This window comes from Haliotis rubra, unplaced genomic scaffold (assembly GCF_003918875.1).
Source record: "Haliotis rubra isolate DU_JTF1 unplaced genomic scaffold, ASM391887v1 Scf654, whole genome shotgun sequence".
NCBI lineage: Eukaryota > Metazoa > Mollusca > Gastropoda > Lepetellida > Haliotidae > Haliotis > Haliotis rubra.
The window spans coordinates 23,520-40,885 of NW_025767362.1; the positions used below are offsets into that span (position 1 = coordinate 23,520).

Consider the following 17,366-nt stretch of genomic DNA (forward strand, 5'->3'; position numbering starts at 1 on the left):
GAGTTTTTATCCACTCTTTGACACCACCTGTGGGTGCAAGTGATGGGGCTACCACCGCCGCCCGGCAGGCGTGGGGGTACCCCACTCAGTGACACCACCAGGGTTGATATGATGAAGCCCAATGCAGTCAGAATGCTGGCGATGGTGATGCCTTGCTCTCGGAACAGGATCGAATCCTGTCAGCTAGCGTGGTGTCTTCATTTAGGACTCGATCGATGGTTTCCCGTCAGCGACTGATCTGGGATCGGAGGGCTTCCCGGTTAGAGAAGCGGATTCCAACCGAGTCCGTCTCTCGTCTTCCAAGTTTTTATTCTCTCCTCGATACGACGTTTCATATCACCATCGGCGGTGAGTTTTATTTTTCGCGAGCAATGTGCTCGTCGATTTCGTTAAGTTTCCCCATGTTGTTCACGAGTTCTCCGGCATTACATGTTTCAAGGCTTCGTCTAGGCCTGCCGCAGTTCCCTCAGGGGAAATTCGAGACCCGGCAAGGGTTTGTCATGGTGCGTGGTCAATAGTTTTTCGATACTGTCTGGCGTTTCTTTAGCATCCCCAGTATTGGCCCTGGCTGCTTGCAGATCTTGGACGGACTTCGGGGAAGCTTTGGCACAACAGCCGCCACCGTAATCTATGAAGCCTAGTTCATCGCGGATCAGCTGACCCCCATGGCGACTGGTGAGTGTTGACAAAGCATACGGCTTCCGTCTTTTATGATATCGACCCGGGTGAGCCTTCAATCATGGCGTGCCCTTCTTATCGACGGTAAACTTGGCATAGTCCCTCCCCAACGGCTTGATGTTGTCTCTATTTTCAACTGCGTTGTAATAATCGTCGACAGCAGGCTGTACAAGTTCAGTACTTAAGGGGTAGTGAATGAGGTGTCATCCTCGAATGCCTGGGCACTATCATCCCACATATCATCCATAGGTATGTACTCTGCCATTATTTAGTATTAAAATATATTTCATTTTATATAACAATGTGCGGTAGAAAACTAGATCCTTTCAGAAGATCAAGAGAGCCTCTAGGCTGCCAGAGCCGCGGCGCCAGTCGGTGACCATCACCAACAATCCCAGCAAGATAGACCAGAATCAAACTCTGCTGGTTAGATTCCCAAATCTTGGCGAGAATGACCTCATTGTACCAGGCACGGTTCGACTGGCGTTCAACCTCGCGTTGACCTCCACCAGCGACAAGCGTGAGCTAGTGCGGAACGTAGGTCGAGCCATCATCAAGAAAACCACCATCAAGATCAGCGGTAATGAGGTGCTGAGCATCGGCGACAGCGGCGTGTTTCACTGCTACGGGGATCTCTGGAAGCGAGGAGAGAACGTGTCAATGGCGTGTACCAGGGTATCAGCAAATCGACCAGGTCCCCGCATAGGGTATGCCTTCACGCAAGACCAGCTAGACAAGATCACGGACGGTGAAAAGGCCATCGCTCAAGCGTCGCATCGGAACCGGTTCTGCGTGCCGCTTTCGACTTTGAGTTGCTTCACGGGCACGCAGCGCCCGTTTTACCAGGCCGCCGCTGGGTGATAGGCTTGAATACGAGCTAACGTTTAACGACTACAGCAAAGTAGTGCGTACGCCGAACGGTGATGAGGCCAGTTACGCCATAGACAACATCTCTCTGGAGTTCGACATGGTCACTAGCCCGGAGCTGGCCAGGCAGGTTCGAAGCCAGTACTCTGGGAAGATGGCCATCCTGTGCGATGCGCATACTGAGGCATAGATCAGTCGATGCGAGATAAAGAGCGACACTGTGTGGAATATCAACCTGAACGTGCCAGCGATCGATGAAAGGCATCCTTGTCGTCCCCCGTGGAGGATTACGAGCCGCCCGAGGGACAGCTTAGAAGTTTTCAACCCGAGATTGAAAAGGTGGAAGTGACCATCGAGGGCATGCCCAACCAGCTGTTCAGTCATGGTATGAGGCCATACCAGCAGTGGGATGAGATAAAAAAGCTACCGAGCAAACTCCCATACGTAACCAAAGACCTGGACCTATCCTCCGTGAAGATCGGTGAATACCTGACCACCAAGTACGCCCTATGGTTGGACATGCGATCCACGGATGACGATAAACTACACGGTAGCGGCCGTCGCATAGACAATGGCAGCGAGGGGATTACTATCCAGATTACCAAGAAGGCTCAACCCGCTGGTAAGTTGAAATTATATCTGTACGTTATTATGGACGCGCAACTTAATATAGACAATGGGAGATTCGTGCAAGCCATCTACTGATGGCAGTAGGCCACTGCCTACTGATTTACCCCGCGACCCACACTGTGCCATAGTGTGTGGGCAGACTGGCTGTGGGAAGACCGTTTTCGTGTTGGATATGTTGGAGGGGTACTACAGGGATGTGTTTGATAACATCGTTATCATGTGCCCTACTCTGAGCATGAATAAAACGCATTAACGGAAAGACCTTGGGTGATGACGACCCGGACGCACACAAAGTCGACCCAGGAACACGCCTACAGGACTGGTTGAAAGCTCTTCACGAGAAATTTAAAGGGGAGTCTACACTGTTCATACTGGACGACTGCAGCGCTAATCGCGAGATAACAAAAAAGAGAGATATGCTATCGTACCTGGCCTTCTCCGGCCGACACGCAAATCACAGCGTCTGGGTACTAACGCAGAAGTTCAACTCGGTGTTGAAAGACCTCAGGGAGCAGACGCGATGGGTGGCCTTATTTCACTGCAAGGACAGGGATTCGTTCGAGGAGTGTTTGAGAGAGAACGATGTGATGAGCAAATTAGAACGGGAACGGGTGAAGAAACAGCTCGCTGAAACTAAACATGCTAAGCTCATGCTCAAGACCGACCAACCAGTAGCATATAGGGTGTTTTAGCTTAGCAATGCTTAGCAATGCTTAGCAAAGCTTAGTATAATGCTTAGCATTTAGTTATAGCTATGGTATTTGAAGTGTTCGTCGTGTGCAACTTAACCTTCATTTCCCTGTGTTTTGCCTGCATAGGGTATTATATAGTTAAAACTAAATCTTACTTGTTATATTATAAGATGGAGTGTGAGGAATTGCTCGAACAATTGTTGGTACCCCAAGTGGACGATGATAAGCGAGAGAAACTGGTGGCGTTGGCTGTTGGTGGCAAAGCCAAACATTACTTTGGGGAGTACACGCCAGATAAAATTCACAAAATGTCAGCCGAAGAAATCGATAAGCTTGCACGCTAGATACGAGTCCCGCTCGGAGCAGAGATGACAAAGACAATAGGATCGGCTATGACCCAGATATACACTGGTATTGCGGCATACTTCCTTCCCATTCCCCCGGAGCGCCGACTTTACCTGTGGGAAGACCTTGAGAAAGACCCTTTTATCGAACACGCCTTGAGCTCTATTAGCTGCGAGCTGTACCACAAATATGGTATGTTGTTAGCCCGGTGGCGGCGGCAATTATCACGCAAAGCATTGTCAATTTGAGAGGAAAAATAATAATAATAGTATAGATGGATGCACAGGAGACACCACACCTGGAGGAAACCCCCACGTTGGGGAAACCCCAACAACTGGAGGAGACCCCACAACTGGCGGAAACCCCAAAGTTGGGGGAAACAGTAACCAGGCAGAAGAATCCTAAGAGAGTAGCTGCTGGTAAAAAACGGTGGTGTAACCAACATAAAATTATCAGGGTGACTCACCCGGCGCCTCTCTTGTTAGTTGTATGCGTAACTGCTGCCGTGGCTATCTCGTGGTTATATACACGACACAGTGAGGGAAACCCACACAGGAATCCTAAGGATTCCGGTGATCCGGTTCCCCAATTAGAGGTCGACCCGCACATCATGTTATAATTTAATATTTTTATATCATATACATAATGTCTGAGGGAAGCGTTAGTCAACGGCGCGATACCACGCCACAGTGGTCGCCAGTCTAGCCGTAGGATGTCATTTCGGTTGACCAAAATGGTGCTTAAACAACCAACTATCAAGCTAGATTTCAACCTGCAGGATATGGGTATGCTCATAATGAACCTTGGTATGGCGATGGCTACAAAAGACATCCTAGTAAAACAAGGGATACTACCTGAAAATATTATGAAGTAAAGATGGCCACGATAGCTATGATGGTCGGTGGGGCGTTAGTGAATGCCCTAGCATTTTCGGGAGTAATTTCCTCTTCGAAACTCACGAGTCACAGCGGCTGAAATACAGGAAGAGAGGAAGCCATAATCTCGCTATTGAGAAATTACAGGCTGCCCAATCCGAAAGCACGCTAAAAACCTCCAGAGGATCGATTACATTAACGAACAACTCAGGCGTGAAAACCATGCCGTTCAAACATTCCACGATGTTGACGACGCAGCCGAAAGAATACTACTTATTAACTGGTAAACGGTTGCAACCACTCAATAAACCCACACTCGCTCAGTACTACACACCATCCAAGGGGCAAATGGACCGTGAACTGGGCTTCATAGCTGGGTATAGCAGCGACTGCATTGGTTCTTGAAACAATTAGACTAAATACCCATATAAGTATGCTAAACATGAGACCTGCTCCATACCGATGCGAATACATACTTATGGGGAAGACCGAGGCCTGTGGTAGGAAATGCAGGACTCAGGGTACTGTTGTTTCCACATGGGAAGCCCTAACTACGTGTGTTCTGTGTGCGGTATAGGGGTTAAAGGGCACTACTGTCTATGTAAAGCTCACGGGGCGAACGTAGTCAGACATCACCTCATCTACGAGAATAAAAAGGCCTACATAAAAGAACGTAGGCGATTTCTCAAGATAACAGTGTAAGGCAGGTCCCAATTAGAGATTATACACACCTACGTATAGCTATGTTTGTGGAAATTGAGCCCAGGGAAGGTTGCCTGAGCAGCTGGCAGATGGACTTGGGGAAAAGTATAGATATTAGTGTCCTCAAACCCATGATTGTTAGTGAACTATATAAGGGGTGCTCGTTTACAATCATTGTAAAAGTAGGGTTTGATGTGCCATGGGCTGGGCACACTTGGAATTACTTTGATGGTGGGCGAGTAGATGTGCATGGGGATATAGATATACTTGTTGGGGACTCGTTGCAAGTAATACAAAACACCCTACTATGCTGCATATTCGGGTGGGTTGAGGGAATAATCGATAAGGTGTATCTTGATTTTTACCTTACGGTGGGCCAATTAGACATTGGTTCTCTTAGGTGTGTAATAACTATGACCACTGTTGGTGAACTTAAATGGTCGCCAGGCAGAGGGGTGTAATTGGGTATTCTCGAATGCCCAAACCAGCATTGTTGAAATTACTAGGTTTAGAAGCCCCTCCTACGGTAAAACAATTAAAAACTCAAGCAAAACAGCTTGGATTCACGGGTTATTCAAACCTGGGGAGAGCCGGGTTAATCGCATTGTTATCACATGCCCCGTAGCAAAACCTCCCACTGTAAAACAATTGAAAGTTCAGGCGTGATTTGGGGTTAGGGGATATTCCCGAATGAGAAAGCCACAGCTTGTAGAACTGTTACGGCAGAATAGAGCTGTCGACCTACAGTTCGATGCGCACTGAGCGTGCTGTAGGCAACTATTTGAGAGGCTGGCGTATGCATGTTGATAGGAACATAGATATCGCAGATATCAAACCTCTGATAGCTGATAAGGTCAACCAGGAACTAACCAGTCTAGGAAGTATCAAATTTCAAATCACAGTTAAAATGTCACTCGATAAGCAGGTGGGGGGAGGTGTCACTGAGCACGTTCAGCCTTACTTCCGGGGTAAACAAGAGGTCGTGACCCATATAGAGACCATTGACGCATCAATCGATACTAGTTTTCAGCAGATAAGAGAATACCTAGAACGCTACACACACTTGGGGTCCGGGTGGACTGTAGATAAAATCGATAATGTCTATCTAGACATAGCTAACTACGTGCCGTTCAGAGGCGGGTCATACCTAGACTTGCCTCCCTACTATAGGAAAAACATGCCATAGTCAACGTCAGGAATAGAGGAGACGATTGCTTGAGGTTAGCTATCAGGTCAGCCTTGTTTCCAGCTGACACTAATTGAACAGGCCTTCTAGTTATCCCCAAGACGATGGGCTCAACTGGGATGGTATAGATGAACCCACCCCATATCCCAGATAACTAAAATAGAAAAACAGAATAATCTAGCTATAAATGTCTTTGGGCAACGAAGGTAACACAACAATAGTGCACAGGGTCAGCCCAGTGGTGGGGAAACGTGTTATCAATATATTCATGATCCAGCTTAGGTGACAAGTACCACTACGCTTGGATAAAACACTTTAGCAGGCTGTTGTATGACCAATCGGCACACAGAGAAAAGACCCACTTCTGCGACGGTGCCTACATGGCTTCACACGAGCTGATTTATTAGAATCCCACCGGGAGGATTGCCAAGGTGTGGGGCAGACGGCTATCACGAAGTCGACATGCCTAAAGAAGGTGACAATATCCTAAAATTCGGTAACCACAAGAACCAAATGTCTGTGCCTTATATCATATCTCCCGACTTTGAAGCCTTGGTTAAACCAGTTGTTGGGGATACCCCAACAGTTGAGGCTGTTGGGGTACCCCACCACACTCAAAACACAGGAGCATGAAGCCTGTGGGTTTGGATACATTGTCGTCCGTTGATGATGGGGAAACGAAAAGCTCCCAGTAGTGTATAGGGGCCCTGACGGCTGAAAGGTTTCTAAAGTGTTTGCAGGAGGAAGAAAAATTATTAGGAACGCACTGTATAGAGTCGCCCCATGCGTATGACCAAGCCCGACAGGCTAGCTCACGCCTGTAGCACTAACTGTCACGTGTGTGACTCACCACTGAATGGTGATTCGGTGAGAGATCACTGCCACGTAACCGTAAGTATAGAGGCGCCACAGCGCTGCGTGTAACCTCAAGCTTAGAATCATCCCTAAGACAATAAACATCCCCGTGGTCTTTCACAACTTGAGAGGGTACGACTCTCACTTAATCATGCAGGCCATCGCTAAAATCGATGGTAATATAACGTGCATCCCCAACAACATGGAGAGATACATCTCCTTCAGCTTAAACGGCCTTAGGTTCATAGATTCAGTACAATTTCTATTGTCTTCATTAGACAGTCTGGTCAAGGCCAACGATACCTTCCCTATCACCGACCGATACACAGGCGCCGGAGACTAGACCCCTGCTTATGAGGAAGGGTGTGTACCCCTATGAATACATGGATAGTTGGCCCAAGTTCGCTGAGACCAGACTACCCCATCAGAGAATTTTACAGCAATCTGACAGACTCGAAATATCCCAAGATGATTACTCACATGCTATTAATATATGGAATAAACTGGGTTGTAAGAACCTGGGGATTATCATGACCTGTACTTGAGGACAGATGTACTGCTGTTAGCCGACGTGTTTGAGACGTTTAGGCGGACGTGTTTCAAGCAGTATAAACTCGACCCCGATGGTATTACACCAGCCCAGGTCTGTCGTGGGATGCCTTGCTTAAAAAGACCGGAGTTAAGTTGGAATTGCTTACAGATTATGACATGCACCTATTCATTGAGAAAGGCTTATGCAGGTGGGATCTCCATGGCAACCAAGCCGATACGCCGAAAGCAAATAATCAATAACGTTAAGGGCTACGACCCTAGCAAGCCAACCAATCACATTCTCTACCTCGACGCCAACAACCTGTATGGCTGGGCCATGAGCCAGTATCTACCCACAGGGGTTCGAATGGGTGTCACAGGAGGTCGATGTTATGAGCATCGCACCAGATTGAATAAAGGTTATATCCTCGAGGTTGACTTGGAATACCCCAAGGCATTACACACATCACACAACAGCTACCCCTGGCTCCTAATTATGAGGGTTAACCCAGACTGGATGTCTGAGTACCAACATAACTTGTTAGGTGGGCGTGTGACAGACGTTGAAAAACTCGTGCCCAACTTAATGAATAAGACCAAGTACATCGTTCACTATCGCAACCTACAGCTGTACCTGTCGTTGGGTATGAGGCTGACCAAAATACACAGGGTGCTCGTGTTCACCCAGAGCCCCTGGATGGAGCCTTACATCAGAATGAACACAGACCTCCGAAAAGCTTGCCACCAGTGACTTTGAGAAAAATCTCTATAAGCTCATGAACAACTCGGTGTTTGGTAAGACTATGGAGAACCTGAGGAAACGCGCTGACCGTGAAGCTGGTTCGGTCGAATGAGGAAGACAAGCTCAGGAGACTGATAGCCAGTCCGCATTCAACCGTGAAAGCAAAATATTCACCGATGACCTAGTTGCCCTACACATGAAAGAAAAAGCCACATAAAATTCAACCGCCTGTTTACGTGGGGATGAGCATCCTCGATTTATCCAAACACCTGATGTAACGACTTTTACTACAACGAGCTCAAGAAACAGTACGACGACAGGTGTGAAGTTCTGTACACTGACACGGATTCCCTGCTGATGGAGATTCGAACCGAGGACGGTAATGCGCTGACATGAAAAACACCTCGATTTGTATGACACCAGCGACTACCCTAAGGGCCATGCCATACACAGCACGGTAAATAAAAAGGTCCTAGGTAAGATGAAAGGACGAGTGTGCTGGCACGCCCATAGCCGAAAGTACATAGGGTTGAGGCCTAAGATGTACTCCATACTGAAGGCCGACAATGGTGAAACCGGAAGGCTAAGGGTGTTAAGAAGTATGTGGTGAAACAACACATCAAACACGCCAGATTCAAGGAAGCCCTGTTCAAGACCCGTACCTTTAGGCATAAAATGAACACACTTAGAAGTGATGGGCATAAGATATACGGACTGACTATAAACAAGACGCCCCTGTCGCCTATGGACACTAAACGTTGGATAGCTATTGATGGGATAAACACGCACGCGGCGTATGGGCATGAGAAAATTGAACATGTCACTTAAAACCAGAGAAAGTTTGAGGCTATTTACTACAGCCCGCGTGGGTACTGGAAAGGAGCTAGTGCTGTAGATAAGCTAGCTAAAATGGCGAAAGTACCCTCGAGGAGGCCAAAGCGTGGCTTGAAAAACAAGCCCTGTGGCAGATCTATTTACCGCACCACGCCACGTGCCTAGAAGGAGGTTCGGTATTAACATACCTAATAGCGCTCACCAGGCAGACCTACTGTTCCTACCCTACCGACAAGAGGTACAAGTATGCCTTAACCGTAGTGGACGTAGCCAGTCGCTACAAGGAAGCCGAACCCTTGACCGCGAAAGATTCGGTCCAGGTAGCCAGAGGATTGAACGATATACAAACGCAGTCCGCTGACGTGGCCAACAGAGCTGCAAGTTGACCTCGACGGGAGTTCATGGGTGACGATGTCACAACTGCTAGCCAAACACGATACAAAGGTCAGGCGTGGCACGGCTGGAGCCCATCGCAGCCAAGCCATAGTTGAGAGATTTAATAGGACTTTGGCAGAGCTTTATTCGACATCAGTATGCGAGGGAGATGGCAACCCGGGAAAACGATCGACTGAATGGGTCGCGAGGTTACCCAAGGTGGTGTCGGCAATCAACCATGAAGTCACCCGCTCACTGATAAGAAACCGCAGACGCAGCTATCAAACTAAAATCAATAGTTGCAGAGCCGGGCTGCTCCATTGCGTGGGAAGGAGAAACAGATACCAGATAGGGCCCTAGTGAGGTATCTATACCAGCCGGGGGAACACGAGGGTGATAGCCGTAGGCGAGCCACCGATCCTATATGGTCAGTCAAAACTTACAACATAGATAAAGTGGACATCAAAGCAGACGAGCCAAACTTGTACTACTTGAGGGATGGGCCAGGTAGGGGGTTTGTGAGAGAAGAATTATTGATCGTACCGTACGGTACAGTGTTACCTCCAGCATAGCGGTGTCCCATTACTCCAGCCATACCCCCGGTAGCGCGGCTAGGAGGTGCGTTCGCATCCCCCAACTTTTGTAGTAGGGGTAATGGTAGCAAGAGCTAAGGGCCCGACCAAAGCCTTACTTGTGAAATAAGGCTTTGCAGAGGCTTTGGTTGAAAGTGATCCAGAACCGCTATCGTCCCAAACTTTTTCATAGTAGGGGTAATGGTAGCAAGAGCTAAGGGCCCGACCAAAGCCTTACTTGTGAAATAAGGCTTTGCAGAGGCTTTGGTTGAAAGTGATCCAGAACCCCCATTGTATATACTACTGTACAGCTTCTTTAAACATGGTGATACATTCTTAGGTTATTCAACATCTGATTTTACAAATTCTCTGGCACCAGCACGATTCCTGTATGAATTGCCAATGTCAACATTCAAGTAAACATTCAGGTAAATCAAGGGTAAGTTCAAAATCACTGAGAGGTTTCCCTTGTCTAGCTATGTGAAATGCTGTAATGAAAAGTTTTTCCATAGACAGTTTTATCCCAGATTTTGAATGCCTTGAGTATAGGACATGCCACAGACTGACCACTAGATGCATTGACCTCTCTGCTACTACCACTGCTAGTTGGGTCACCTGATGCCCCACTTTCGTTGGGATTTTACGATGTGTTTGTCAAAAATTTCACATTCTCGATGTACATCAGATGCACTATATGACTTATAATATGATATAATCAATCCTAAAGTGAGAAGTGCCTTCCAGAAATGTATTTCGCTTTCCCGATGAAATGTCACGACATCTTTCTCTTCATTGTACCTGACCCATAGATACGTGTCGGCCCACATTGCTCGAAATTTATGTTCCCTCTTTTCATTATCATACAGTTTGTTTTTCTTTATATTTACTTCATTTTATTTTTTATTTTTAGTGGGTGCGGCGCTATTAAAACCAGATCCATCAAGCGAGCATTGTTTTGACATCCCAATATTGAAGCAGACGTAATTGTTAAAGCAAATTGTTTGCCAAGAATTCAAACAAACTCACAACAGCCCATGTAAATTTACTGAGATCGCCAATATGCATAGCAAAGTCGATGCACGGAGCTTAAATTAAAAATATCTAACAAACTCACAACAGTGCATGTCAATGTTATAAAATCCCAAACATGGACAATGACATCGGTGTTAGGAGCTTGTATGAAAAAGATTTGAGCATGCACTAGGAACTAAGAAAGGTAACTCTGAATTATTTTCTGACCAAAACGAATGCGAACCGGACGATAAACAAAAGAAAACATATTTTCTTGTTGATTTTGTAAATAACATAATTAACATTGGAAAGTCAACTGGACACTGGTACAGCACAATACACAAATTTGCTTGCCCGACAGAAAAAAACTCTGGACTGGGATGTTGGACAATAGGTTATTTCCACCCCTGCAAGTTGTTCTCGTCAGGTGCCTAGGTTGACAACAAACACCACTTTGACAAGGGGTTCATGTCTGGTGCCAAGGTTGACTTCTAAAGTTGTACCCAGTACTGTCGAAATTACACATGCAAATACTATCTTCACAAATCCTGGTTTAACTCTAAAGACACTAGATATTTATGTTTGGATGACATTCCAACTATGAATGCAGCCTCATCTGAATGATAAATGTTGTCATATTTTGTTGTTAGCTGATGAAAGAGCAGCATAACCAGAAACAATCCAAATCAGAAACATTAGCAAGAAATACACAGCTGAATACATACTAGTTCTCAGACCCAAAGAAGAAGACAAAATGATGAGGCTTCTTGTTGGATGGACGCTTCACTTCATCCTTGGGCTGGATTACCTGAAAAACATATACCATGGAGGAAATATGTTTGAATGGGGTTTTCAGCTGCAATATAGGATTAGTTTTCATAAACAAACAGACATAGATCATTATTACAATACTTGCATAGTGGGTCTTCAGTTGGGTCTCAAATGATATCTAACAATTACAATAAGTGTTGATAGTTTTCCGATATGTTCACAACTAAGTTAAACACTACTGCAAGTCAGTTTCTTGTCTCACAACATGTCATACAAGGACAGCATTGACAATTCTCATGAAATGGGCTCCATCAGTTGATGGATAATTTTGTGCGAAGGATAACTTCTTACACAAACAACATATAGAACATGTCTCATTATGTAGGATCTGACCCATTTGAACATAAGAAACTTATCTCCGCAGTGATAACTACTGTAACATTGGAACAAGCTTTGATTTAACCAGTAAAGACATGTAACTATAGGGGTACTGAAACAGTTGAAATCCATGAACATCTATAATTCTGGGGCAGGAAACAAGGACAAACTATAGTAAACAATACAAAGTGTTCATTAAACATGTCATTATCATTCCTTCTAATGAAAACAAATTTAAAAATCAACATATTATCCTGTCTCTAAATGTCAAAACAGCATACAGTTTCAAGATCAATGTGACAAACCTATTCTTTGAAAATTCACCCAACCCTTCAAAAGAAATTACCCCAGTAAAACATTTGAAGATCAACTGTAGTTACAACAAAACCAATAAATACATGATACTCAATTACAATTTGTTCTTATTTTCACATTGCACAATTCTTCAGAATGATGTCCCAGCAGGTCTAGCATCTTATTACCTGAGTGTTACATTTCTGCAATGTTATGATTGATTGACTGAATTTAGCTTTACACCGCACTCAGCAATATTACAGCTATTTGGCGACAGTCTGTAAATAATCCAGCCTGGACCAGATAATCCAGTGATCAACAGCATGAGCATTGATCTATGCAATTGGAATACAATGACATGTGTCAACCAAGTCAGCAAGCCTGACCACCCGATCTCGTTAGTCGCCTCTAACAACAAGTCCGGGTTACCAAAGATCAATTCTAACCCGGGCATCAACATTATGAATGTCAACCACTCACTTACATAAAACAAGAACTGATCAATTTTCTTCCAAGGAGCAGGTGATACATGTGACAAGGTCTGTGGCTATTTTCTATATATTCTGTCATAATGGTGGTTGCTTGAGATATTTCCAGTTAATTGTTTGTTTTAATTATCACATATAAGGAGATGGGCACTTGTTCCTGAGTATTTTTGGTTTACACAATTACATTCTTTGAATGATTTCTAGAATCAGTCTGTCAATTGAACAAGTCACACCATAAACATCTCTTCTAAAAACTCCCCTTCCCTCAGAGCTTGTGTGTATGTTTTTAAGTATGTGATTTCCATAACTTGAGAGAAACAAGAATATGCATTCGGCCGTACATGAAATTACTTTTGTTGGCCTTGTTCAGTTTTAAATGCTTGTTTTATCATTATTATTATTCCAGAAACATAAAAACGAGGGACAACAAGAATGGCATTCACACATTACACTTAGATCTTCAGCATGGTAAACCAACATTTTCATCATAAGCTTACCCATAACCTCCAGTCTAAAATTGCAGACTGACCCAAAACTAAGTTTGAATTAAAGAATCACATACGTTAATAAATGAGAATTATATCTTCATCAGATCTGATAGATGTCTGTAATTTCTAAATGAAAAATAATAATGTAACTACATCCTTTAAAAACAATGGTAGCAAAAGTTATACAATTTAGGTTGATTGTATTTGTGTGACAAATAACCTACATCAGTTACAATTACACACAAATGATACTGACCGTAATATAGAAGAATGTCTTTTGTAATGTAAACGTGAATGAAAACTATTCTCAAAATAATGGAAAATATAATTGAAGTTTTACATGAAGTAAATAAATTAAATTGCCCAAAAAACCAAAAGAAACGAAGATCTCAATGTGACAGTGAAACCCATTAGAGATCAGGTTGTGGGCAGGTGCTTGGTGTGTCGGTTAAGGGGAGATAACTGTGTAAGTCAAAATATTTTCGTATCGTTTTTGCTGGTTCTGGAGGTAAATATACATTATGTTGTTAATGCAGTAATGAAAAATGGCCCCTATTACCCTAGACAATAAAAAGGTATGAGTCTACACGCTGATCAGAAGGTAAATATGCGTATTCCGGTGAAAGGTGTTTGACACACAATGCGCTTGCAAGCGAAGCCCCAAACCGCTGCCGGTGTGACCGTAAACTCACCCTTCCTGGCCAAGCCGGGAACCCCTTCATCTTTGCCCTGAAACGAAATCACGGGAAACATAAATATTCCGATATGCAAATAAAATGACAAGCGATTCCCAGATCGTATTTCGAAAATTCGACAAAACTTACCACACAAGATCTCCAACTTTAAACTTGGCCGCCATCTTGTCCAGTTTCACATGGGCAGTGTTGCATGATGGGACAAAAGTTGGCGTCGGGACTTTCGGATCGGGTCAAATTGACACGAACCAGTAAACAATGAGACCCACAGGCTAGCTGTATTTAGTGGAAGTCCCACAGATACAATAACACAAGTTTGGGATTTTTTTAAAAATGGATCTATAAATTATTCTGTATGAGGGTCTAATTGTTTTTGCTATTTTGGAATTTGCGGAAAATATTATTTTACACCTAATTTTCGGATAACCCTCTCAAAAAGACGAGGCGTCAATAACCATTGTAAGATTTACACACCATGAGGGTTAATGTTAGCAGCGTAATAAATGTCAGTCTTGACCAATAAATACATGTCGTACATCTTCACGTTGCCACAATGTACCTCTACCATATAGGAGTTAGTGTGGGAGGAAAGATGAAAAAAACGACAACCCGAAACTGAAACTTCGCCAAAGTAAAATACAATAAAAAAGGAATTTTTTTGTCAGAAACCTTATCTAATTAATTATTTCTAGTATTTCTAATTTATTCATCAATGATTATTTTATTTTATTTATTTATTTTATTTTTTTTTTGGGGGGGGGGGGGGTGGTTATCACCTGTATAGGACAGCAGGAGAAGCTCCTGTTAGCGTGTAAGGGGACGCGTCACGGCGCTCTTGCTTATTACCGAAGCAAGACTCGATAGCAAACGAAATACTGCCTCTACAGTAAAGTTTAAATGCATTAATGATTTTTCCTTTGATCCACTCAATATGTATGCTTTATGTCCTAAATATACATGCTGAATGACTTCTATGACGAAATGATTTCACTGGGTCTACTCTAAGGTTGTCATATAATTCTACACAAGTAATATGTACGTTTGATATATGTATATACCCGCGAGCGAGAGATCATGTGTTGCTTGACAATAACTGTTGTCTCGCATAGTCTGAGTTTTGGGAGTAATGTAGGGAACAGAGGAGGAATTGTTGTCGGGCAAATTTGCAGTTCATGCACATCTTATTCAAACTGTTCACAAACACTGGATAGTGACTGACACGTTTCCGCATTTACAACGTTGAAGACTGAATATATTAATCTTTTTCTTGAAGCACATATCCACAAACATTTTCATGACTTTCATTTTCAAGACCTCTACCATGATGCAAACGATACACATCTACATAAATAGCCCAAGATAATTAATGTTTGTTGACATAACAGAAAATTTCCTCCGGAAACAGTGCAGTCTGATCCCATTCAAACTACTGTCACAATCGGTATATGGCAATCACGGAAGTGTATACACACTTACCCTGGTAAGAGGCTAGATCTTGTGTTTCGTTCTCACTCTAGTTATCGCAAATCAATCACAAACTTACACAATGATCGTCGTTATCTTTTAATTCCTGTGTAGCCGTTCTCACGGCCCAAAAATATTTCTGTAAAAAGGTGAGCTACAGATACCTTTGGCACATGCTAATAGCATATGTAGTGCAACAAACATGGTCGCTTTTAGAACGATAGAAAAATAAGAATGTTCATACCTAAGCACCAGTAATTACAATACAGGATAAAATATAAAAGTTTAAAACATCTAAGTAAGTATTTTAACAACCAATATTATGCTTTATTAGTTATATTAATGTTGTAATTATGAACAAAATTTAATATGTACTTTAAACAAATTGAGAATAAACCTTGTTGCAAACGGTTTGTGCTTGTCAACTTATTAGGATTATCTCCCTTCCTCGCGTGGGTCTCACTTCTGTCGCGTTGATGCAGGCTTCTGGTAGTTGCAAGCCAATCATCGACCCAAGGCATACTATATGAACACAACTGAAATGCCCAACGCTGCATTGCTCTTGCAGAATATCCTTTCTTTGTTCTCGTACCAGTCAATTCATCCTTCTCCGGGTAATACAGCTTCCTTTGAACCACGCTCAGTCGCGCGTTCGTAATCAACATATTGTCGTTCATTATAGCCGTTCTCACGGCTCAAAAATAAATCTGTAATTAGGTGAGCTACAGATACCTATGGCACTTATTAAAAAGCATATGTAGTACCAGAATGTGTGTCGGTTTTAAGACAAAATGGAGGCACGAATTCATACAAATAAGCGTTCTTAATTTCAATGCGAAGTTAATATTAAAAGTTTAAATCAGTCCAATTACATTTATTCAAATAATTCAAATAACTGAAATGAAGATATTAATGCAATCGTTATGAAAAAGCAATGTTATTAGTTCGACGTCTTTTTATCATTTCCTGCTTGTATCGAACTATGTGTGATACTACATACGGGAAATTACCTTTAGGGTTGTCTCCCTTTCTAACGAGTTACCTTCTTCACGTTTGATCCGTTAATCAACCATCCCGTCCTACTTTCTCGTGAAATGTATCTCAGTCTCTTTCATAATACACATTTCCCTTCTATGTCTCTTTTCAAGCGTCTGAACGTGAGACAATCACCGGGAGACATCTTGTCCCAATCAGCAATATTATCGAAATAAATTAGGGCACTTAATCTTCATATATTATATACTTCGTTTGTTATAACACAGTATGTTCTATCAACTCCTAACAATACGTTAAATCAATAAAAAGTGTTTACACAACCTTTGTGCTTTTAAGATTATCATTTTCAACGCCAGAAATAATTATAATTAAGATATATACATCAATACTTTTCCTGAACGGATTACCCACCTTCGAGGTGTAGTCGTCCCGCCATACGGCTTGCTGCAAAAGGGCTATGGAATCAGGTACGATATCCACCACTGTTAACTGTAGGAAAACAAGTTCAAGGAAATATTCTTCAACATGATAGTACAACCAGAGATATTGTAATAAATGTAAAATGTGTCGCTTTTCGAAATCGTCTGACTGAAGGCAAGTCCTCGCAACATATACATGTACATGATTCCGACCACAAAGTAAAATTTAGGTGATACTTACCACGGGCGGTTCCAGTGTGGGGTGCACTCCGCCCATCTTTTTAAAAAACGGCCGCCTCCGTGGTGTAGTGGTTAGAGCGTCCGCCCGGAGAGCGGAAGGTCGCGGGTTCGATCCCCGACCGCGTCATACCAAAAGACGTTAAAATATGGTACTTGTTGGTCCCTGCCTGGCGCTCGGCATTAATGGGTACAACAAGGACTGGTCGGCTCGGAGTCAGTATAATGTGTCTGAGTAGGG

General features: G+C 43.4%; 1 protein-coding gene across 1 annotated transcript in view; it reads right to left on the reverse strand.

Moving 5' to 3' along the window:
• Nucleotides 1-14,394, reverse strand: part of LOC124257251 (putative oxidoreductase GLYR1 homolog) — a 30,839-nt gene extending 16,445 nt beyond the window's left edge. The window contains exons 1-3 of the mRNA XM_046691264.1: nucleotides 14,139-14,394; nucleotides 14,007-14,043; nucleotides 11,621-11,703 (exon numbers count right to left, since the gene is read on the reverse strand). Coding sequence (XP_046547220.1) covers nucleotides 11,621-11,703; nucleotides 14,007-14,043; nucleotides 14,139-14,173 — 155 coding nt within the window. The 5' untranslated portion in view covers nucleotides 14,174-14,394. The remainder of the gene's footprint in view (nucleotides 1-11,620; nucleotides 11,704-14,006; nucleotides 14,044-14,138) is intronic.
• Nucleotides 14,395-17,366: the final 2,972 nt, after the last annotated feature.